Source organism: Lytechinus variegatus, chromosome 10, assembly GCF_018143015.1.
Source record: "Lytechinus variegatus isolate NC3 chromosome 10, Lvar_3.0, whole genome shotgun sequence".
NCBI lineage: Eukaryota > Metazoa > Echinodermata > Echinoidea > Temnopleuroida > Toxopneustidae > Lytechinus > Lytechinus variegatus.
In genome coordinates this window covers 23189661-23214849 of record NC_054749.1, presented here as the reverse complement: position 1 = coordinate 23214849, position 25189 = coordinate 23189661, and the positions used below count along the sequence as shown (strand labels likewise).

The 25189-nt window shown below is 37.2% G+C and overlaps 1 protein-coding gene across 2 annotated transcripts; it reads left to right on the top strand.

The window, feature by feature from the left end:
- Positions 1–21080, top strand: LOC121422380 (DNA excision repair protein ERCC-6-like). Of its 2 annotated transcripts, none has more exons than XM_041617386.1 (21): positions 1–120; positions 3276–3337; positions 3823–4145; positions 5409–5538; positions 6992–7091; positions 7478–8140; positions 8443–8615; positions 8985–9178; positions 9499–9651; positions 10263–10398; positions 10858–11028; positions 11225–11401; positions 11872–12084; positions 12497–12721; positions 13384–13491; positions 14338–14552; positions 15358–15950; positions 16333–16464; positions 17027–17219; positions 17686–17776; positions 19084–21080. In XM_041617386.1, exons 1-21 carry the CDS (start codon positions 105–107, stop codon positions 19501–19503), a joined length of 4488 nt encoding a protein of 1495 aa, XP_041473320.1. In that variant the 5' UTR covers positions 1–104; the 3' UTR covers positions 19504–21080. The 2 variants fall into 2 exon arrangements, with proteins under 2 accessions (XP_041473320.1, XP_041473319.1); XM_041617385.1 differs by having other exon boundaries at positions 7475–8140.
- The last annotated feature ends 4109 nt before the right edge of the window (positions 21081–25189 follow it).

Below are 25189 nucleotides of genomic sequence, written 5' to 3'. Positions count from 1 at the left end.
TCTGACATTTACGCTGCGTTGCGTAATATAAAAAAGATGGTGTAACCTCAAGCCGTGTAAAAAAAAATTCTGCTGCTTGTGAGAGAGACTGGATCTGAAGGGATATGGAGGAATCCATCTGTAAGTAGTTTTTCATGATTAGTCATTCCCACACAGTTATCTGAATTCTGCGGGAACTTGGCCTCATCGTGGAGTTTGTCTAGCGTTTCACTTTCGTTTCTTTCAGCTGTGTGTCAACTGTCAACATAACCAGTATTAACGTACAGTGAACGCAACCCTGATAAACCTATACTATACGGCTGGCCGGCTGCGGCTGTGGGCCCGCGGGCCGGACGTGGTTGTGGAAACAAGCCGCGAGCGTTGCGGCATAAGACCTCGGCCCAAACCCTTCGCTTTGGCTTACCTGTGTCTGGCCGCGCGGTTAGAAACCAGTCTGCAGCTTTTGCTAGTAGCAATTAAATTGGTGAATAAAAAATAATTTAACGAGCTGCCACTACCGGCTACCGGTGTGGGCAAACATCAAATTTACAGACCAGGGTGACCAGATTTTGAAATTTGGGACAATCGACAAAGAAAAAAAGATCAACAAAGCAAAGCAGGCTAAGACTCAGTCAGTGTTACTGTTAGACTTGTGAAAAAAATAAAGAATTAAAGGGAGGGTGACTGAGAGAATGTAGGAGAGAAAGAAAAGAGATGAATTGAAAATTAAAAAAGTGAAGTGGAAATTGAAGGAAAAAGAGAAAAAATAACAGAACGTTGGATTAAAAGAAGGATGAAAGAAAGAATAAAAGAGAGAATAAAGGTTCCATCAAGAACTTGCAAAAGTCTACTTATTACAGTTATTGAATTTATTGTTGTCTCTGCTTTGTCATCTGTTGGTTATTTGATGAAAATTCATCACTTTTAAATGTATTAAGTTTAACTACATTTTGTTCAATATTCGGATATACGGGACAAATAGGCATCCAGGGAAGGGTTTGTCGGGACGCTGGGACAAAGGAGCTAAATACAGAATGATCTCGAGAAATACTAGACATCTGGTCACCCTGTTACAGACTGATCTTTATTTAGAATCTAGTTTAATTCTCTGCTTTTTTAGCTCATCCGGCCCTAAGGGCCAAATGAGCTTATGCCGTGACGTGGCGTCCGCCCACAATTTCAAAATGCTACTTCTTCGCCATTTCAATTTTGTTTGCTTTATATGATAGCACTAGGTGGGTGATTCAAAACTTCTACACAGAATTTGAAATTCATTTAATATGCTAATTTATGCACATTTTTCAAAATTCACAAAAATGCTTCTTCCTTTGTTGACCGATTTTTGAATTTTTTGCCTCCATCTGGTAGAGCTTCATGAGGTTCACCAAACTTCTACAAAGAATTTTGAATTTTTGACCAGAACAATTTTTATGCTAATTTATGCAAAATTGATATGCAATTTTTTTTTAAATTCACATAAAATGCTTCTTCTTTGTTTACCAATTTCATTATTTTTGTTCTTCCGTCTGGTAGAAATTCATAAGGTTCACTAAACTTCTACACAGAATTTTGAAATTTTCAGTAGAAAATCATTTAAGCTTTTTATGCAAAATTTATTCAGAAATCACAGAAAATGCCTCTTCTTCTTTATTTGTTGACCAATTTCGATTTTTTTTCTTCCATCTAGTAGAAATTCATGAGGTTCACCAAACTTCTACACAGAATTTTGAAATTTTCAGTAGAAAATTATCTATGCTTTCAGAATTCTTTCCATGGACTTTGCCTGGTCTTTCAATGATCTTTCAATGATCTCTCATGAGTCTTATAGTGATCTCCGCAAAAATCTTGAGAAACTGCAGAAAGATCATTGAAAGACTATTAAGACCTTTGAAAGTTCATCGAAAGACCACTGAAAGACTGCTGAAAGAACACTGAAAGACTGTTGTAATACTGTTTTGATCCATTTCAAAAAGCTTTGGAGCCCATGAAGACCAAGAAGACCATTGAAAAATGGTCAGGACTTGTAGACCTCAAAGACCATTGTAGATTCATTGAGAGACCTCTGAAAGATCAACCAGAATTCATGGTCTTTCAAAGGTCTTTCAGGGGTCTTGTTCTCTGTGGAATGGAGGTTTAAGACAAGAAATATCCATCAGTCTTTCAGGTTTCTTTTAGGGGTTTTTCTAAGCCATTCCACAGATATGACAAATTTCAGTGATCTTGAAGACTGCTGTAAGACCTCACCAATTTTAAGTCTTTCAGTGGTCTTTCAATGGTCTCCGTACTCATTACGGATGGTGTGAGGCTTAAACCCAGTTAAATGTTGTCCACTGGTTCATTGTATTTGCACACTGCAACCACCCTGTCTGTGGTGAGTCTATGCAACATACAACACACACAAAAAAAAAATCTTTAAAATATTCTTCTAACAAAAAACAGTTCAACTCAGTTCCATTCACATATGATTTACTTTCATATATTTTTGAATAATTTTGTGTTTAATTCATCAGAGAGCTAAAATAATTTTTACCTTGTATTTGTGGGGCTCTCTATTGATGGAAAGTTTCTAAAAAAATATGCCAATAACACTCTTTTAATTGAGAAAAAAAAATATTAAAAGAAATGAATTTACTTTAGAGCCAGTGTATATGATTAATAGCTGTAATATGAACTGACATTGTAAACAAAAATAAAGCATTTATCCCAAGAAGAAGAAAAAACAAGTTAAGCATTTCTAACCTTATTTCACCCCACAGGTTATGAACTGAGGACAGGGTTATGTTATAACTTGTACATTGGATTCATGGCGATGCCCAGGTAGTCTGCACATACAGACCCTGGTTGAAATTTTGATCAACAAACAGGTCTCCACACAAAGACTAGCACATATAAAACTTGCTGTTTCTTTCTGAGTAAGAGGACCCTCAGTACTCGGGCATTAAAGGCTTCACATTCTGACCCTTAACTTTAGTCAAGAATTTTCACAGCAAACTAGTGCTCAGGAAGTCTGCACACACAGACCTTGATTGAAACTTTGATCACTTATTTCACCACACAGGGCCAGGGGTTATGAACTGAGGACAGGGTTATGTTATAACCTTGTACATTGGATGAGTGGTTCATGGCAGTACCCAGATAGTCTGCACACACATGCCCTGATTGAAATTTTGCTTGACAACTTGGTCTCCACACAAAGACTAGCACATGTATTTAAAACTTGTTTTAAAACAAAAAATGATTTATTATTTTCTTGCTGTTTCAAAAAATCATTCATTATTTTCTTCTTGTGTCCACAGCAATTTCAGAAATGGATGCCACTTGTAACTCTGTAGGAGGTGAAGCAACAGCACCATCACAGGTGAATATCTTACTCTAAATATGGTGTCAGTAAAGGGAAAACAAAGGTGCCTCAGTTGTAATCTCATACCTCCATATTAGGGACTCAAGTTCAATTAAAACTCTAGTCTAAATACTAGTTGGTTAAATATGGATAGCCAATTGTGCCACTAATCCCTAATGGTAGATGTCCAATTTGCCAGTGCTTTCACTCCAGTGCCCGTTCATAAATGTAAGGGATTAATAACTGAGATATTTATGTGTGGCAAGAATACAGTAAAAATAATAAAATTTTGACATGTTTGGCTTTCCATTATTGTAGCAGAGAGTTAGACCATTGCTAAGTTAAACTTGACTTCGGAATATTACAGTGGATGCAAAATCTATATTCTGTTATGTTCATTATTGTATTGTGTGACATTTTACCACTTTGATGTACTTTTCATCGCTGAAATAAATGATAAATAATAGTAAATAAACATCAGGTACTTTCATCTCTCACCATAGGATATTGATACAGACACCTCTGTCAACATCAGCAATGACCTTCAATCAGGCTTTGGAAACGTTGAAGGAGATGAGAGAAAGAACGGTAAGAAGTCTTCCTCTTCCAAAGGAAGTATCTTCCACATCGACACCACCCTCATCCACACCGTTCCATCTTCGGAACAGGCTACTGAACTCCAGGACTTGGGTGTCAGCGTGTTTGACCAGGAGGAGTTTGAACAGGGGGTCCTACAACAGGTGGACCAAGCCATTAATATTGAGGAGGCAAAGCTCTCCAGGCAGAGGGATGAGAAGGAGTTAAAAGGCGTGCTGGATGATATCAGGTAGAACTAACTTAATATTGTAAAATGCCTTATGTATTATGATTATTATAAGATATTTCGCAGACGTATTTCATAATTATACGCGATTTTCTTTTGTTAATCGGGTGATCGAAATAAAAACGACCACATACTATTTCTTCTCATATAAAACCACTTCTCATTCTTGAGTGATCACCAAGCCGTACCCTGGGGTAGCATGTAGCAAAGCGGTATCTTATGTTTAAAAAAAAATGCATGTGATGCAGAACAATGATGGACATGTCTGGGGGAGCGTACATGTTCCGCATGTGTAAATAGTTGCCCTGTCCAACAATAATGGCATTCTGATCATTTAAAATGCCCTTACAAATGATTTCACACTTTTGTGGATGCCAAGGTCCAAGACCTAAAAAAATAATTCAATAAATGATGGATTTTCTGGACATGATGTTTGTATGAAGCTTCTTATATTTTGTTTTTATGATACTGTAAGTGTCCAAAACTCCAAATGGTCCTTAAAAAAAGAAAGAAAGGTAAGAATGGCACAGAGAGGGCGCTAAATAGCCAAAAATACAAAACAAAAGTTTTCACAGGGAGTAAACACTTTCCTAAGGTTGGAATGTTGGTAAGAACTGATGTATAATTCTCATTATTGACCCTTCAACAAAGCTTTGGACCTTCTTCAAATTAGCCTCTTTAATTTCAATAGATTCTGTACCTCCATTCATCGCCAAATTTGTCTTCTGTTCATGTTTATCTGGTTCACATACCATAGATCTTCCCTTCTTTTGTTCACCTTGACAACCACTGACCAGGAACCTCTTTTCCTCTATTTGTGTATCACCTGACCACTGTTCCCTCCATAACTGTCACATGACACTCTCGCCCTCTTCTGATTGACCCACTTTATCTCTTTCCCTCTCTCTCTCTGTCTTCCGATTGGCCTACTTATCTCTGAATATTCATTAGGTTACACCAGATTAACCTTCCTTTTAATACTGTTGGTATGTTGATTGTAATCCAGGTCATGCATATGTATAATTGTGGTAATTTGGTTGAATAAACCAAAGCAGCTCAGAGCCAACAACCAAACTTCGATCATCTGCTTCTCTCCTTGTTAAATCTGAGACTTGTGCCAACCTTCTCTGGTATGCTCCTCTGACATTGGGCCCCACAATAATCACTGTAGGGGAGAAAATGATTCAACAAATTAATGGGCAGTACAGGACGATATAAGACAACCACGGAAGACTTCATTGTTGATTGTTTTGAATGTTTTCACAGATTGTGTCGTTCAGAGTTCCGTCACCTGCAGAAAGTAGCATCCAGTATCCGAGTGCCCTCTGTACCATCCATGATTAGCAGGGAGTTGGAGAAGAAATTACTGTCGGTCAAAACACAGAAAGAAAACAAAGTAAGAATAAAGATTTTTTTTTCTTATGGAAACCTAGATTATGGGGGCATGAGATGAGATGGTGGTTTAATGCAAAGTGTATGTTTTTGGTATTGGTAGAAATTGGGTGACTTAAGTTTAAGTTATGTTCCTCAGTGTAGTTTCATTTCATTTCATTCGTTTATTTCCATTTTCAACAATTACAGTTTCTTCTGTACATGTTGACATATATAAATAACAAAACATATTTCAATTATTCCTGTACAGAAAATTATATTCAAGATTATTACAAATCAGGTTGAAAATGGAGGAGGCTGCTAAAAAGCGGAGCTTGTAGAGTGCAGCCTCCTAATAAATATTCTTGCAGTTGTTTAGCATATAAAAAAAATATGGTACCAACTTGAGCATGACCAGTTGAATTAAAAAAAGAAAAATTGGAAATAAAAATAGAAAAGGAAATAAGAAAAAGAGAGATTAAAGGTCTCCAGAATCCAGCCCCAGCACTCACAGACGGACCTCGCCGATCAACAGGAAAACGAAAGAGATGTATAAGTGTACGTGACATGATAAACATGTTTGATTAAAAAAATACAAGAGCTTGAGTGATGAAGAGTTAAATTCAATGGTTATCTTGAAGAAATTTTTTGAACTTATATTTGAAAGAATTAAGGCTTGGAGATTCTTTGATGTTACTATTAATAGTTCCCCAGAGTCTAGGGCCTTCAAAAGTAAAAATTGATTTTGCAAGGATGGTCCGGGGTAGTGGTAAATGAAATTCATCGGATTGACGTGTGGGATATTTGTGAAGGGTTTTGTTTTTGTTAAATGAAAAATTAAATATGGGTGGTAACATATTATTGTTTAACTGATACATGAATTGACCTAAATTATATTGGTACAGTGTTTTTATTTTTAGAATGTTATTGTTTAAAAACAACTCATCTGTATGAGATCTCCAGGACAAGTTGAAAATAACACGCAATGCCTTCTTTTGTAAAAGCAATATTCTATCTAGGTAGGTTGAGTGTGTGTTTCCCCAAACAATTGCTCCATAATTTAGATATGGTAAAGTTAATGTTGAATAAAGCATTTTTAGGGAGGAAGTTGGAAGAAAAAACTTAACTTTGTTGATAACACCAATATTGCGTGAAATTGTGCGACACATTAGAGTCAATATGCGATTTCCAAGATAATTTGTTGTCTATTATGAGGCCTAAAAATTTAGTTGTAGTTGTAGTTTGTCTTGGGCTCCATGCTTTTGATGGGCATACTATATTTTTAATGTTATGATTATTTTTTTCAATATTTTTGTATTTTTGTTATTTTTTATTTTTATCTATTTATTGATTATTTTATTTTCTATTTATTCAATTATCCATTTATTTATTTGTTTTTTTATTATTATTTTTTATCAATTTATATTTGTATTTGTTATTATTGTTCTTGATATTTATTTATTGAAATTAATTTACAGGCAAAGCAGCTGAAGAAGCTACGGGCCAGACACAGAGTCCTGTCTGCTAAACTCTCAGGGAATAGTGATGATGTTAATATAGAAGATAATTCTGATGAAGGTATGTGCAGATTTGTTATTATAAAAAACAGGCATGATTGATATGTATAATTGATGATTTTATGTGTGAAATACTGATACTATTATGTAGTAAAAGATCAATTTTGAACAAGTTATATATGTATCTTTTTTGCGACCTATTGGAACAATCAGCACAAAAAGTGTCAGAAAGCAGACATGGAATAAAGATTATAGAAACAATAAAATGATTTACATTTTCAGTCATATTCTTAAAGAAGATAGTATCAAATGAAATAAGATCATTATACCTTTGCTCCCTCCTATGTTTTTAGATTTTCAAAGAAGTGGAAAATGAAAATGGTAAATGACGGCACAAAATCATATTTTCATCTGTACTGGCATCAATTCATTTTATTTTCTCAGGAGAAAAGGGTGATGGCAGCTCTTCAGCTTATGAGAGACTACTCCATGATGGCAGTGGATTGAACAGCGCTCCAGGACCCAGCCAGGCCAAGGAGACGGAGCATGAGCGCCTCATCCGGCTTGGTGAGATGACCCCCTTTGGCACCTTCTTGACCGTCAAAGAGCAGGAGAAACCCAAGCCAAAGCCACGGTCCCTGGTGGTCACAGACTTTGAGAAGTTCCTTGGTGGCAAGGACATTGAGATGTACAAGAAGCACAAAGAGGCATCCAAGTGGAAGGGGACAAAGAAAGCCAAAGGGAATGCTTCCCAGAGTGATCAAGGCAGTATCCTCAGGGGGTTGCTGACACCAAAGCCCGAGCCATCTCCTGGACAAAAGGACAAGGTTCACAAACAGGATACTGCAAAGGCCTCATGCTCCAGAGACTCAGTGTCACCGGGAAAGAGGAAACCAGAGAGGGAACGGATAGAGTTTGAGCCTAAACATCGCAAGAAGGTCAAAGAAAAGTGGAATGATCCCTCGCTGAAGAAGAAGAGACAAAGGACAAAGATGAGGAACTTAACAGAGGATTGGGAGAGCGATAACGAGGGGTACATAGAAGATTCTGATGAGGAATATTGTCCTGATTCAGACCAGGAAGCAGAATTTGATGATGATGCATACTCCGGTTAGTCATAATCTTTTTATTGTTCTCTGGGTTTGCTTCAAGTGCTTTTCTGATCCTTTTTCTTCTACTTTCATTTGTTTCCTATCGTTCTATAGATTTGTTATTTGGGGAAACTAATCAAGTAAGATTCTTCTACTTTATTGCATCGTGTCTTCAAATCTATTCTTCACAGCAATATTTTCCCTTTGCAAATTTCAATGGGCTGTTGGTGGAGTGGATTCATTTTGAATGTGTATTTGCACAATGCACACGTATGATATTCAATTTTGTATATTTGTTATTTCTTTCCCATTTTGTTAAAGATGATGAACCAGTCATTGGTCGGAGGTACGCACGTCCCGGGAAGCGAAGGTTAGCCGAGCAGATTGCGGACGGAACCATCACAAACTTGAAAGAACTCAAGAGAAAGAGTGGGGCGAGAGAAAGAAAGGCACAAGAATCAAAGATCAGGAGAGCGAGAGACGATTCTACCCAGGTATATTATCCTAGATGCTCAGTACTTGGTTTGTATTAATTGTAGTGGTGGTGGTTGTTGTAATGAGGGCTGTGGTGGTGGTAATGGTGGTGGTAGTAGTGGTAGTAATATGTAGTAATTGCGCTGGTGGTTTGAAAAAAAAATATGCATATACAGAGAATAACATTAGCATTAGCAGCAGAATTTGCTCAGTGGTGATGGTGGGATGATGTACTTGCAAGAATTAATCTAGAATGATGCACACTTTGACCAGTTTTGTATTTAAAAAAAATCCACTTTGCCTTTGCAAATAAGGATGCAAAGGAATTGTAGCAGTTTTCATCAGTTGGTTATAATTGTGTACTACCATGATTTCAATTGAATCACCAGGAGAAGTTTCACAAGAGGTTAAAGGAAGAGAGGAAGAAAGAACTGATGAGGAAACAGGGCAGGCTGGTGGAGGTGAGGAGAGGTGGAGAGGATGCAGAAGATGATGATTCTGAGGCAGTAGATTCTGGGGAAGATGATGTTGATCTGGATGGGGGTTTCAAGATCCCTTCCAAGATCTGGAAGAAGTTATACAGGTAATTTAATGATATTCACAATGGTAATGATGATGACTGTCAGGTGATGATGATGATAAAATATTGTAACTTATTTAGAGATATAACCATGATAGTGATAATTATGATAATCTGATGATAGTTTACCATTTTAATTGATTTTATAACACCCATGATGACCACACTGATGATGGGATTCTAATGATTAAGATGATTGATGATGATTAAGATGATGATGATGGATGATGATGATGATGATGATGGTGATGGTGATGATGATGATGATGGATGATGATGATGATGATGATGGTAATGATGATCTGATAATGTTTTACTTTCAGGTACCAAAAGATTGGGGTAAAATGGCTGTGGGAGTTACATCGTCAGAAGGCTGGAGGTATTCTAGGAGATGAGATGGGTCTGGGTAAAACCATTCAGATGATTGCATTCCTAGCAGGACTTAGGACAAGCGCACTTCCAAGCAAGGGGTTTAGGTAAGTCTTTCAACAGAAGATGGTGATCTGCAACATTTTTTAGATGTTTTTAGGGAGTTTGATGAGTTTCTAAGACAGAATAATCATGAAAAGTCTAATTAATCTATTGAGGTGATGAAATATATTTGACTCGGACATTTTGTTTGAATTAAGAACTGCTGATTGAATATAATCTATGATCACGTTGTATTGACAGCGGTTCTTTACAGCTTGCTAGTATTCTAACACAAGCAACATCGATAGACTTAGGGGATGTTGCAAGAAATTATTTGCAATCAATCACAAATATTCTGTGACAATTTTACAGTAGATTGATCACTTTTAACTTTAACAAATCAGATTACGCTCCTTGTTTCATGGAGCAGATTAGCAATCAATCCCAAATTTGCAATTAATTGCACGGCATATGCTTGATTTCCGGAACAAAAATAGACTTGCAATTGATCCCAAGTTTCTTGCAACGCCCCATTAGCATGAAATATATGGACTTAGAAAAAAAAGATTTCTGATTCAAATTCAAATAATAACAGCATCCTCTGAAAAGAATGTCCTTGTAACAATATTTCTTCCTCCCCTTTATCTCTTTATGTTGTTTTGTCTTGGGAGTGCAGCTACAGAGGGTTAGGTCCTGTCCTGATAGTGTGTCCTGCAACCGTTCTTCACCAATGGCTGAAGGAGTTCCACACCTGGTACCCTGAGATGAGAGTGGCTATCCTTCATGAGTCTGGATCACATTCTGGCAAAAAGGTAAACCTGCTCATCATAACAAACTCAAAATGGCTTTGGACGTTAGTGTGTAGATGAAGAATGGGGCTATTCCACGGTTACTCACGTTACATTTGGAGACAACTTGACTCATACTTGGAGCTGTAACTTTATTATTATTGATAGGAACTAAACATCTTATCACAACAAAGTAAACAGTCTGACTATCCTTTGTATAAAAACAAAACTTGGGAAATTCTATTATGCTCCTGGCAAATCTTTGGAATGTGTCAGTTACTCACTTTACATGATTTGGACCAACCTGTGGAATTGCCCAATGGTATTTATGGTGAAGTGAATTTTGTGGGTCACTTTTCATTCAGGTTAACTTCTGGGTCAGTGATTATAACATCTTCTTATACCCTTTTGAAGTTGAATTTAAGTTCCCCATATACCCAAGTACATTGGCCATTTGAAATTTTCATGCCTTATATTTGACAGGAATCTCTAATTCGTGACATGGTGAGCTGCCACGGTGTTGTCATAACGTCCTTCTCCAATGTCCGTCTACGTCAGGAGATGCTCCATCGGTACAACTGGCACTATGTGATCCTTGATGAAGGTCACAAGATACGTAACCCTGATGCAGAGGTTACACTGGCGTGCAAACAGGTAACTATTCCTGTGTTTCACTACTGTACGGACCATTCATTTCACAAACCCCCCTAAAAATCAGACGTAAGATAGAAATGAAAACTTACAACAGCATTTGATAGAACAAATTGAATTGAATTGCAGATGAAAGAAAATAATTATTAAGTATTGACCGAATGAAATAGCATCTTTTTATGATTTCAACCCCACTTAGTTCCGGACCCCCCATCGTCTGATCCTGACCGGTTCTCCCATGCAGAACAACCTCAGGGAACTATGGTCCCTGATTGACTTTGTCTTTCCTGGAAAGCTTGGAACACTTCCAGTCTTCATGCAACAGTTCTCAGTGCCAATTGTACAAGGAGGCTATGCCAATGCTTCCAAGGTTCAGGTAAAGATTTTTTTCTTGCAGTTAGAAATATTATTGTGGTTCACACTCAATGTTCAAATCATGACAAAATTTGTTTTTGCAAGAAATTGCCTTGTGTGTTATTTGTGAAAGGTTCAAGAAGTGTACATTTGTGTACTAAAATTTGCTATAATCCAAGCTTGCGCTTTTGAGGATATGCCTAATTTGCTTTAGTCATAGCCATTCACAAGCTTACCAGAACTCCTTTATGATTTTGATTTAGAACTGATCATTCATTAGAGATTGACTGATTAAATGTAGAAAGATCTTGCTGTACATTTTCCATTTTTGAATGTTCAGATCATTTAATATTTGCAACTAAAAGAGAGCGGTGGGGGAGGCTTGTAATTGAAATGGGACATCATTGATCAACGCAACTTGATACAAAAGCTAATATTCTGATTGACTAATCTTCTGATTTGTAGCCATTCTACATTTTTTAACTCCTCTAGGTCCAGACTGCATACAAGTGTGCCTGCATCCTGCGAGACTCCATCAGCCCGTACCTGCTACGCCGCATGAAAGCAGACGTGAAGCAGGCCCTTCAGCTGCCTTCCAAGAACGAGCAGGTTCTGTTCTGCCATCTGTCTGAGGAACAGACCCAAGTTTATGAGGATTATCTGGCCTCCAAGGAATGTAACCTAATCCTCAGAGGAGAGTACCAGGTAATGGCTTGTATTTTTAACTCTGTCTAATTTGAAATATGGTCTAAAATTGTGGTTTAACTACAGAAAGCCACCTGTAACAAAACCATTATAAATACAGATGGAATTTGTCATCTCATTTGACACTCAAATTATTTCTAAAAAATGTTTGTAATGATAACTAATGTACTTTATCTTTTATTTTGCTTTACAGGTTTATTTTGTGAACGATTTAAATTCTGCCATATGATTTTACTGGTCTAATAGATTGACTGTTTAGAGAAGCCTCACTTTTAATGCATTGAGAAAGCGGGGCATCTTATTGCCAAATTTGATGTATTAAAAATCTTTCTGTTTCCCTTGAAATAAACAAAGTAACTCATCAATGCTCCTTAGATTTCCTGACCAAGTTTATCATTTTGACCACTTTCAGGTGTTTGCTGGTCTCATCACCCTGCGTAAGATCTGCAACCATCCGGACCTGGTGTCCGGTGGGCCTAGGATCTTCAGCCATCAGAACCTCACTGATGATGAACTCTCTGAAGAGCAACGGTATGGATACTACAAGCGAGCTGGCAAGATGATCGTGGTGGAATCGTTGCTCAAGCTCTGGAAGCAACAGAATCATCGGGTGCTCCTGTTCTCACAGAGCAAACAGGTAATTCTTCCCTTTCAGAAATTTGTGCATCTTAACCTCAATAATGAAATGAAATGTATTTTTGTATTAGACCTAATTGGATAGCTTTATTCAGTACTGGGCTAATCTGCTACAAGGATAGACATAAAACCAGTAAACTTTTGATTAGAGCCTAATTTGTTCTTTATATCTTTCCCATTCCAAAATTGCTGAGCTCTTAATGGGAGGGTTGAATTTTGTTTCTTTGGAAAGACTCGTCGGGATTGAAATAAAAAAAAAACTCTCGGCAATGAGATATGTTGTTTACCAAATGATCTATCATGGCTGGTTGTGATAGGAAGTTAGTCCTGTGGTTAAAGGCTTTTCTATTAGACAATAGACAGTGATCATTTATATTTCCTTCTCCATAACGAAGATTTGGTATAAACTTTGTTCTTCATATCTTTCTTTGAATAAATTAGCCTATATGTAGAATGCCTAGCAATGGAGTCTGGGGGAACTCTTGTTGGAATGCTCCCCAGGGAGTGGAGAACGTGCATACATTGTATGCGGGCATGCAAGGATCCAATAACCGGGGTAATAACATGTCTGTAAAGCGCTTAGAGATGTCGTTCCGATGTATTAAGCGCTATATAAATGCAGAATATTATATTATTAAATTTATGATTTATTTATTTTTGCAGATGCTTGACATTTTGGAAGACTTTGTGAAAGACCGTTACTCCTACATGAGAATGGATGGGACAACGACAATCTCATCCAGACAACCCCTCATCGCCAAGTTCAATTCGGTGAGTCAATGACATGAAATATTCTATAGAGAGGTGTTCATTTCCCTCAGATTAGGTGTACTGATGCCATAGTATTTGCAAAAACTTTAAGAGAAAATATTTAGAACATTTATATTTTTGCAATAGGTGTCAAACTTAAATGCATTCTTTGGTGATCCATTTTTGGTATATTTTTGTGTATGTCATTGTCTTTTGTTCTTATATATCTAAAAATGTAATTGCTTTTATGACAATGTGGTCCAGGGGGGGGATTATGATCTAAATGGTTTGGGATGTCAAATTAGCAGTGTATTGTCATGATGTATGGAAATTTTTGGAATAATGACTAATACAGGGATGTGAGAGTTTGGCATTTCAGCTGATTTCATTTCATTTCATTTGTTTATTTCCATTTTCAACAATTACAGTTTCTTCTGTACATGTTGACATATATAAATAACAAAACATATTTCAAATATTCCTGTACAGAAAATTATATTCAAGATTATTACAAATCAGGTTGGAAATGGAGGAGGCTGCTAAAAAGCGGAGCTTGTAGAGTGCAGCCTCCTAATAAATATTCTTGCAGTTGTTTAGCATATAAAAAAAATAAGGTACCAACTTGAGCATGACCAGTTGAATTAAAAAGAAAAATTGGAAACAAAAATAGAAAAGGAAATAAGAAAATTCAGTTGTTTTGCCTTTGAATTTCAGCTTAGTTAACTTTCCTCAGTGCAAAAGTATGGGAGCTCTTTCAGTTTCAGCTTTTTCAACACTCTTCAGCTCTTTTCAACTTGCAGTCATGCTTATGGCATGTAGTATAGTTATCTTTAATTTCCAGATGTCTTCCTCAACCCTCTCTAACAGGATTCCAGAATCTTCTTGTTCCTGCTGACAACCCGTGTTGGTGGTCTAGGAGTGAACCTGACAGGGGCCAACAGGGTGATCATCTATGATCCCGACTGGAACCCAAGCACCGATACACAGGCAAGGGAAAGATCATGGAGGATCGGCCAGAACAAGCAGGTCACCATCTACAGGTTGCTTACAGCTGGCTCCATTGAAGAGAAGATCTACCACAGGTAGGACTGAAGTAAAGATTAGTTAAGACATATCACACTAATCCCATGCTACAACCACAAACTCTTGCATTATGTTCAGTTAAGGGGTGGCAACCAACCCAACTTAAGTCAATGAATACACATTAACTCATCACTGGAAACCCCAAAAATGTTTAACAGAATTATTGTAGAGACACACACAATATCATATTTTGTGCCATCTTTTAAAAAGAAATTTACATGGGCCACCTCTTTCTGCACCGAAGCAGTGGAATATAGTTTTGTGTAACCTTTTGTTTATCATCCAAGGTTCTTGCAGGCGTGGTTGTCCTGATGTCTGAACAAGCCTTCATATGAAAAGTACATGAAATGTACATTATACACTGATCAAGGTACACATATTAAGAATTTTGAAGAAATAAAGACACATACAAATAGTTTGAAGTGTACAAAGCTTCAAGAATTGTTGTATGATTTGAAGTGATATGGTTTGAGTTGTATATCGGGCTTAGTCTTACAATAAATTGTTTATTTATTTAGTCAGTATCAATTCTGGAAAGGAGGCAGTCTCATTCTTTGTGTATGAGCATATGCACTAGTCTCTTTGCAAACAAGTAGGGTCATACTGATTGCCCTAAACAATTACAATTCATGACTAGTTGTCATATTCAGAGAGCATGTTTCACAAAGGGTGTCAGTGGTGTCACTGACTTTCCTCAGTTTAGTTTGATTGGATCAATCATGATCCTTTGTAAGATGCTGCCCAGAGTTGCTGAAGGTTCTTTACTTTCTCAATTTCAACGATTCAGGATTATTCTCATTGCAGACAAATCTTCAAGACATTCCTGACCAATCGAGTCCTCAAAGACCCTCGTCAGCGCCGGTTCTTCAAGTCCAATGACCTCTTTGAGCTATTCACCTTGGGATCCTCAGACAAGGGCAAGAGCACCGAGACCAGTGCGATCTTCGCTGGCACGGGCTCTGAGGTTCGCCCGAATCCCAGTTCTTCCAGGTCAAAGGTCAACAAGGAGCCTATACTGAAGCTGGGTAAAAAGAAGGAAGATGCCCTGGAGAAGGCAGAGAGGAGGAAGAAGCAGGCGGAGGTCATCCAGAGGGAGCTGAAGCTCAAGAGGAAGATGGAAGCGGACAAGAAGGTGAAGAAGGAAGACATTCCCGATGGTCCAGCATCCAGGGTGGGCCATGTCCATTCTGCAGCCTGTCAAGGAAAGTGTGTGATATCGCCCAAGAGAGTTGGAGAATCTGGAGTGCAACTTGGAGAGGTTGGATCCTCCAGTAGATCTGGTCACGAGGTAGTGTCATCGAAAGAGAAGTCTTCCCCATCAACAACTCAAGTTCATGCCATCTCATCCTCGAGCGCAAGCAGAAAAGAGAAAAAGAAGAAGAAAAGGAAAGATGCAAGTATGTAGTCCAAAATATTGAGTATTTAGTCTGGGGGGATGGGAGGGGGTGTGCAAGTTCATTGATTACATGCTTATTTCAATTATCGAATACTGTATTACCTCATCAAAATGTTAGCTTTTGAAAGTTGTCAATGTTCTCAATGAATCAGATCAAGATATGAGTCAAACACCTACCACACACACAGAGAACCCAGTTGACCTGCTCCAGATCTATAAAGTTATTTGAATCGGGAAAGTATATTTTGATGCATTATAAGGCCATGATCCTTTCATATTTAACAAGTTCTCCTTGTAGAATTAAAGTTCTCATTTAGCTCCCAGATGTTTTCTATCACTTTCTAATTTTTTATTCATATTTGAATCCCCTTATAATCCTTTAGAAATTGATGGTCATAAAATTCCTCATCTTGCCAAGACCAAAGCCTATGCACCTAGAGCAGAAGACGAGGACGAGATCGCCAAGAATGCTGATCAGGACAACTACGTCCTTGAGAAGCTCTTCAAGAAAAGTGGTATGTAATATTTGGAGTCTCTCAGTGCAGGGAATTATTTCATGAAAGTTTTGACCACTGACTAAATTTTCAATTATGACAATATCAGTGAAATCCCAGGTTTTATTGGTCACTGTCAGATGATGACAAATTGTCATTTTTAATAACCATTATGGTACATAATGTCATATATTAGGGAAATTATCAATTGATTTTGGTTGTTCATTTTAGTATAATATACAACTCAATTTAATATCATTTATGTTTAAATCTGTTTAAGAGAGAAAACAGTTTCTGAAGTATAGAATGGTTGTTATTTTCCCCCTTAATACATGTATATTATAAAATGTTATTTTTGGAAGTAATTGCAGCCCTCGTATTAAAACCTAGGACTCCGCTTGAGTACTAATATACAATTATTTGTGCTTTGTTAGGGATTAGGGACACTACCACTAAACTACAAAGCTCTTTGATTATACAGAGCAGGTTTATTTGCCGTACAAGTCTTTTAAAAGGTTAAATTATTAAGGGGTTCAACTGATTTAGTTTAACATTATTCAATATCAATATTTATTCAATACAGGTGTCCACAGTGCCCTTCAGCATGACAACATCATGCAGTCATCCAGCCCAGACTTTGTCCTGGTGGAAAACGAGGCGGAGAGAGTTGCTAAGGAAGCGGCCAATGCAGTCCGTCAGTCTAGGAGACGTTGCTATAGAGCAAGCTCTGGAATCCCAACCTGGACAGGAGCAGCAGGGGGTTCTTCAGGAAACAAGTTAGTATGCTTTATTGCTTTTATATAAGTTTTACATAAAGATATTGAACACTGTTATCATGGTTTGAACTGTCATTCTTCCCAGATCGATGTTGTCCTGGACTGGAACCAGGAAGTATCCTGTGTTTCTTAATTTGATAGAAGTACTATATGGATACATGTGGTAAAGGGATACTCCTCAATATACTTTGTCATTGTAAACCACTATCATCCCATATTGTATTTGAATCTTCCATTGATTGATTTTACACATATAGAATGGACATGTTTCTTGACAATATTTTATTCTTTAAAAGTGATTTGCATTTGATACATTAATGGTTAGACATGGTTGGAATATAAAAAGACACTGCTTAAACCTCTATCATTTTGCTGCTATACAAACTTCTTGCGAATACTATTTAATTTTTTTTTTTAAGTAAAAGTTAAATCTCATTGCCATTATATTTTGTTCCATCAAACGCAGGCTTCGTTTTGGAGGCAAGAGTAACAGCAGACTGGTTGAAAACTCTGAGAAGCCTGAAGTCCCCAAGCAGAATACAACACCAATGAAGAAGGTATGTCAGTCTGCTCATTTGTTTTCTTGTCCAAATCTAAAACAAAGAAAAGTACATGTATACAAACCCTACATGATTTGAACTAGAAAGGACTATACAGTGCATATCAAAAAAAAGTTTACACTTTGAAAAATCCTGTAAAATTATAAATTTGTAATATCCTGAAGGTTTTTCTACATTTTAACATTGGTACAGATCCATTTAAGCAAATGACGATATAACTATCAAAATATTTCCGCTTGAGTGAGCACCACTTACTTTTGAAAAGTTAGTGAAAAATTATTTGCGCAGAACTTTGAAATAGCTATGCGAATAAAAAATAAACCTTTATCATGAAGAACAGGTAGAATTTAGCAAGTAAAAATGATTTGAAGATATCTTTGACCTCTTTTAACTTGTTTCCTTGTCCAATACACTATGGAGAGTGCATTGCGCCCCGCCCCACTCGCCCTCACACCAAGGCCATCAAGACAATATTTGATTTACACCGAGCTGTGATTTACATAAAATGAATTAGGCTTCATTTTCATTTTTTGAATCATTGTCAAGCTTGGAAAAAGTGTGGAGAAACAAGTATTAAATGAAAAATTAAATGTCAACCCACTTTTAAATAACAAAAACTTAGTGAAAAAGTGCTGGAGATATCTGATGTAAACTTTTGTTTAGATTCAGTCATGTCCTCAGATCCAGCTGGCACAAAAAGGGTAAAAGTTGTGCTTACTAAGTGTTGAAATTTCAATTTGGGTGGCAAATTTGTTTAAAAATGCTTGAATGTATCTGTTTTATCTTAATTGAATAACAGTGCAAGGGAAATGTACGAAAAATGTGTCGCAGGGTAAGTTTGATTTCGCCCTTTCCCCTTGACACTGCGTGAAAACGAGCATTTCTGCGCAAACAAATTTCTGCGAGCTCTACAAAAATGGACAGTGCTCACTCAATTGTAACATTCTGTCAAAACTTTTACTTTCATTGGATAGATGAGACCCAAACCCAAGATTATATGTGAAAAATTACCCACATGTTGTATATTTTTTAATTCCCAGAGCTTTTTCAAAGTGTAAACTTTTTTTTGATACGCACTGTATAGTTAGAATCTGCATGTATGACTAAAATCTATGAATCATCCTGCTCTGTACTGAACAATGGATATAGTCTCAAGTTTCTCCCTGCATGCTTAGCAACCTTAGTAACCGTAATAGTAACTTTTTTTGTAGTGGGGCCTTGTTTAGAAACATTAATGGTTCATTTTAAAAGATCTTATGTTTCCTAACATGAATGTATACTGTTTCTCTCAATTCTACTTTCAGAAATTGTTTGGCAAGAAGAAGGTGTTCAATGGGGACATGTCCACCGCAACGACCATGAACGAGGATGCAGAGCAAACAAATGACATGCCATCTTCCAAGAGCCTTCTCAATCGAATGCGTGCCCGGAACCACCTCCAGAAAGATGACGACAACCGCTCCTCTTCCGACGATGAGGACAGACAGAGGACTGCATCGGTGGGAACGGAACATGACGGTCTCATGACCGAGATGGTTGAGTTCATTGGCAATCACTCGCAGGTGCCTGGGCAGGCAACAACTGACGAGCTGCTAAAGGCCTTTGGAAGCAAGATTGAGAAGTCGAATTCGGCGATGTTCCGATCAATGCTGCGTCAGGTCTGTACCTTCCACAGGACGCAGCAGAAGGAAGGGTTCTGGAGACTCAAAGCAGAATTTTTATAGAAATAGACTAGATATTTTGGTGTATTTTAATTTTCAAGAAATCAGACCAATCATATTGAGCATTGATTCAGTGTGATTCATCTATGCTGTACCTCATAATACATGTCTACCTGACCAGTGACCTGTGCGTTTACAGACCGAGACAGCTCCAACCTCAGGATAAATTAATCAGACTTTCCGGGAAGAATCTAAGTTTGGACCGTTGCTAGCTCTTGTTTCGATATCATCTTCCTGTTTTTCTTGATAATTTTAACACTGACTCCTCCAGAAGTTGCTGTCTTCTTCCTATGTTTAGAAAATTCATTTATTTGGAGTTACAAAGGTTGGAAAGGCTTCTGGGTAGTCATTGCAGCCTCGGCAGATTAACAATTCGAGGATGAGAAGTTTAGAAGATCTGGGCCCAGAAACACAAATTGTAACGATTGATCGTTGGAATGAATTTCACACTTGGTTACATTGATCATTATGTGCAGTTAAGTGTAAAAGTCAATTGTGTGATCAATTGTTAAGGTTTGTGAAACCGGCCCCATGAGTACTAGAAGTGCTCTCAGCCTAGAGGGGTAAAATTTGTACTATAAAGTAATAGTAATGATATTAAGGTATAGAAGATTGGTGTGGATGTTATCTCAGAAAAAAAAAGAATATGAATTTACAAAGTCCTTGCCAGATTGAAATCAACAATTGATCAAATAGCTTTGACCTAATGGAAAAAGGTGAAAAAGTATGTAAGCTCATTTTCACGGCTTAGATATTTTGTATTCAAACCTGTATTTCCTATACGTTGTTTTCATCATTCTGCATTCTCATTTTATGATAAATTATTGCCATATTTGTATTGCAGTAATTTGTTTCGATACTTTTTATGTATACTTAACCAAGAATAATTAACTTCAGTTCACTTGAAGTGTTACTTTTTTAGAAAGTACAAAATTTAGCATCTTGATCATTTGCCATTATATTGGATTTCCTAAAGATTTGCTAGGAGAGTCTTGCAGAATTATTCAACCGTTAATGTCAAATACCTCTTTTTTCAGCGAACAATAATACAGTTGTAATGAATGTGAAGACCTGTTACATCGTTTTGTGCAAGCCTTCTGGGTGAGTTGCATCACCCGCAACAAATTTTTGAGCATGTTTAAAACGTTTCTGCTGGCAAATCAGACTTTTGTGCGCTCCTACAGGCAATTGCTTGTGAGATACTGTCAATGTGGGCGACCTTCGAGCGACTTGCGGGTAGCGAAAATAGTAACCCCCAACTCACATGCAAGGCTTGCATGAACAGCTTGCATAGAACAATGTGACAGAGCCTTTAGATAATGTTTATATCTATATCATTCCATGCAGGATCTTAGTCAAAGAAAATACCACCAAAGACAATTTCCGGGGGGGGGATGTCATTCAGACAGACACTTAATAATATCCCCATAAAAATGAAATAAAAAATGACATATTTATGTAGAAAGTGTACGTTGCATAAACGTGATTGCTGCATCAAGAGGAAGACTTAATGAACGACTGGTATGTTGTCTTGTGCTCAGTGAAAATTTTCTTGGTTTAACCAGGGAATCCCAAACTATCCTATACTCTAATTTGAATTCAACAAATTAACTTTTGTCAGATTTCACAAATAATTTATTCAAATGATTGTTATTATGTGTTGCAGAAAAAATTGAACAAACATATTTTAACTTTGTTCCAGTGACTGGTAAATATATAATATTGGTGAACATTTTGTAAATGGCCTCCAGGATACCTACAGTTGTCAATTAGTCCATTAGGTATTCTGGTGTTGAAAATACATACTCTATATACGCTTTCTTCAATTCTGAATACATTTTTAGAAGAAAATTTAGCAAAGGAAGAAAACTACGAGCATTTGAAAAAGAAATAAAAGCTTATGAAATGGGGCCTGCAATGATTCATTATATTGTGTTTAAAATGTGTCTATATCAGTGTAATATGCTTTGAAAATTGGCACCTTTGGCATGGTACAAGGATGAATCGAAAGGGCCCTTCTTACAAAGACCTATAATTGATTCACTTAATCGTAACTCTATGGAAATCCATCAATGTCATAAATTTTTTTACAGAAAATTTGCACAATGTCCTTTGTTAACAAAGAGAAGCACAGTGAATTTTTAAGAAAACAATGCATGAATATTCATCATAGCTAGAAAATATTTTGAACAAACATGAATAAAACATGTTGATGTTGCTGGCCGTCCATAGTTGCGATTGATCAGATCAATCGCAACTATGGAAAGCCAGCAAAGTCAACATATGAAATGAATGTTTGTTCAAAAAAATTCTGGATACGAGTGTATATCAATAAATTCATTGATTTCTTGACAATTTGGTGTGTTCTCCTTTTTTTACAAAAGACATTTTGCAAATTTCCTGCAGAAAAAAATTATGACACTGATGGATTTCCATAGAGTTATGATTGATTGGATCAATCACAACTCTTTGTAATGCAGAGCCCTGATGTGACATATTATCTTTATTGTGTGTCAGAATACACTATTCCATGATGCAGTAATGAACAGCTGCACCAATGCATAAACTGCTGTGAATTGTAATACAACATAAGCTGCTAAGATCACAGCATTATGTTGAGTATACTGTAATTTCATCAAGAATAGAAATTGATATTGATGTTTTATGAAACTGGGCCCATGTGCTCATATGAGATGACTGTCTTGAACTGATAATCATGTATTTAGTGGTATAAGAAACCATCTCAGTAATTGTAAGGTGCAATTCAGAATCTTTTTGATAGAAAAGTCAGTTGATATTGTATTGATGTACAATAAACTTTAAATAAATCAGAAATCGTTTCGTTTTGGTTTTGATTTATTGTCATGCCACCTTCAACTCAAGAAGTTCACTATAGAGACCATGCAGGTGTTGACGACAGTAATGGATGGTAGATATGTATTTTACACAAATCAGTAATCAATGCATTTCAGCACAGATAGTGGGCACATATTTGAAGCAATTGTAAGAGAACTATGGTCTTGTATATTGTCCATAAAAATACCCTCTATACTTAATTCCTGTCCCCATAATAACCAATATAGCTCCATATGTGAAATATATTTGTGGGGGTGGGGTAATGGATACTGCTCAAAAGTTAGTGAATCCCACCGGAAAATGAACACATTTAAAGTTCAAGTTCTGCAACATGTTAGCTACTTAATTGTGAAGTCAGGTGATAAAATATTACATGCAATGAAGTTTGTTTCTCTGGGCTTGCTGAATATTGTAGTGTTGTCCACAATCAACACTCGCGCATGAAGGAGTGCATTTGTGGTGGGGTTCACGAACGTTTGAGCACAACGGTACAAAACAGTATTTGCAGCACAGGTCAAGATGAGATGGTCTTTTCCAAATAAATAACTAAGTTAAATCTGGGGATTGTAGTCTAGTCCTGGGCCCCGTCTTACAAAGAGTTGCGATAGATCCGATTAAATGCAACTATGGAAAGCCAGCAACGTCAGCATCGAAAATTACGTTTGTTCAAAAAAATTCTAGAAATGATGTATATTCAATGCATTCACTGTTTTCTTGACAATTCAGTATACTTCTCTTTGTTTTCAAAGGACATTGGCAAATTTCCTAAAGAAAAATTATTACATTTATGGATTTCCATACACTTGAAATTGATCGGATCAATCGTAACTCTTTGTAAGACGGGGCCTAGGGATATTTTATTTATCTGGATCCCTGCATACCTGTCGCACGGTTTATGAAAACAACAAATTATACAAAACCCACTAATTCATACTTCTTTCAAAACATACCCGATAGTCACGCCCAAGATCAGCAAGTTGGTTTTGTGCAGTAAAATACTCCACATCTTTGGCTCGATGGAAAATTGCGCCACTTGGACTCCAACCACTTTGATCTAATCATATATTGTCTACAACTAGTTTGTTTACTAGTAGGGGGGTGAGGCACTTCCATTAACAAGTGGATACAATGCATGACCATGGGGATTCGAATAGCACCCTAAACAAGTAATTCCATATTCTGAAAATAAGGGCAGGGGTGTGTGGCGAGAAACATCTAAAACCATACCCTGAAGAACTGAGAGTTGCTTATCATTTTATGAAATGAGGGGCTCCATTACAAGATGGCCCTCTGCAGATGGGAGTGCTTGGGAACTGGAATGTAACATGAAATGGGGTTCTTGAGAACTGACTCCTGAATTGAGGGGCAGAGGAACAAACTTTAGATATGAACTCAATTAACAGAGCCTTTGTCTTGACATGACTAGTGAAAACAAGGGGCATAGAACTGTTATGTGTGTCTTTGTTCAGAACGGAGCAAAACACGTATGGTGTTTGCATCAGATGTGAAAACCTTAAGAACAGAATCTGAATGTTTGGAGGCTTTACAGAACAAGTGATAAAACCAGAGAACATGATATTTCAGCTGCGTACCTTAGGAACGGGGGAGAATGGGTTGGTCAATGAAAAAGCGTGAAAATAATACTTCGGAATGGCTGATTTGGGGGCCACACCCCTTCCTTTCTAAATCTGAGCCCCCCCCCCATCCCTTCTCCGTGGCTTACTTCTTTATGCAAGGTTCCAGCTTTCTAAGTTATCCCAAATCTCTCTATTCTCATCTTTCTGCTCACATCCCCAGCCACCCATTTTAATGTTTATCCACTTCTGTCTTCCCTTTTTGTGCTCTCCACTTTACTCCCACACTTTCTCTTTCTTTCCGAACCCCACTTCTTGCTCCGAGCCCCCCCCCCCCTGTCTAGCTTTTACTTCTGCTCCCCAATCTCTATCTTTGAACCCCTTCTACTCATTTCTTTCTCTCTCTTTTATCCTTCTCTTCAACTGCATGTTTCTTTAAAAATAATTCTCCTTTGCACTTTGTCAATGTAAATAAAGACTTCAAGCACAATACATTATTTTTCATTTCTTTTTATTCATTTAATTCAAGTTGTCAATGTCATAAAAATATTTCTTCATATTACAATGTATAAAATTAAACAATGAACATAACTGAAACATAAAGTACCTTTTAGAAATCAAGATGTGTACCTTTAAACGATCTCTACAATATCATTTCATACAGCCATTTGTCACCAGAGCGTACATGTATCTGCGAACCCTGACAGGCCCCCCCCCAAAAAAAATAAAAAATAAGGATCATATTACTTGCATGGTGGCATGTAAAGTTGCTGATGTGGTTTACGGTACACCATGTGGAGTGTTATAGAAACAGTGGATAGAAGAGAAGATATGGATAGGTGAGAAAGTGGAGATTTGAGAGTAGACTATTCTTTCCTGAAAATAGTCCTGAAAAGGACTGTAAACCAGAAGGAATTGATGAGTGAGAACAGCTTGAGTAGTAGAGCTGATGAGGAGATGCTGGCTTGAGTCGGCGAGTAGAGATGATGAGAAGTAGAGAGACTCGACGTTTTGGACAGGTTGACTGTCCGTCTTCAGGAGTGAAGACTACTACTCTACTCGCCGACTCAAGCCAGCATCTCCTCATCAGCTCTACTGAAGCTGTTCTCACTCATCAATTCCTTCTGGTTTACAGTCCTTTTCAGGACTATTTTCAAGAAAGAATACTCTACTCTCAAATCTCCACTTTCTCGCCTATCCATTTCTTCTCTTCTTCTACTGACACGTGTGATTTTAAGGTTCGTTTTAACACATTCCTT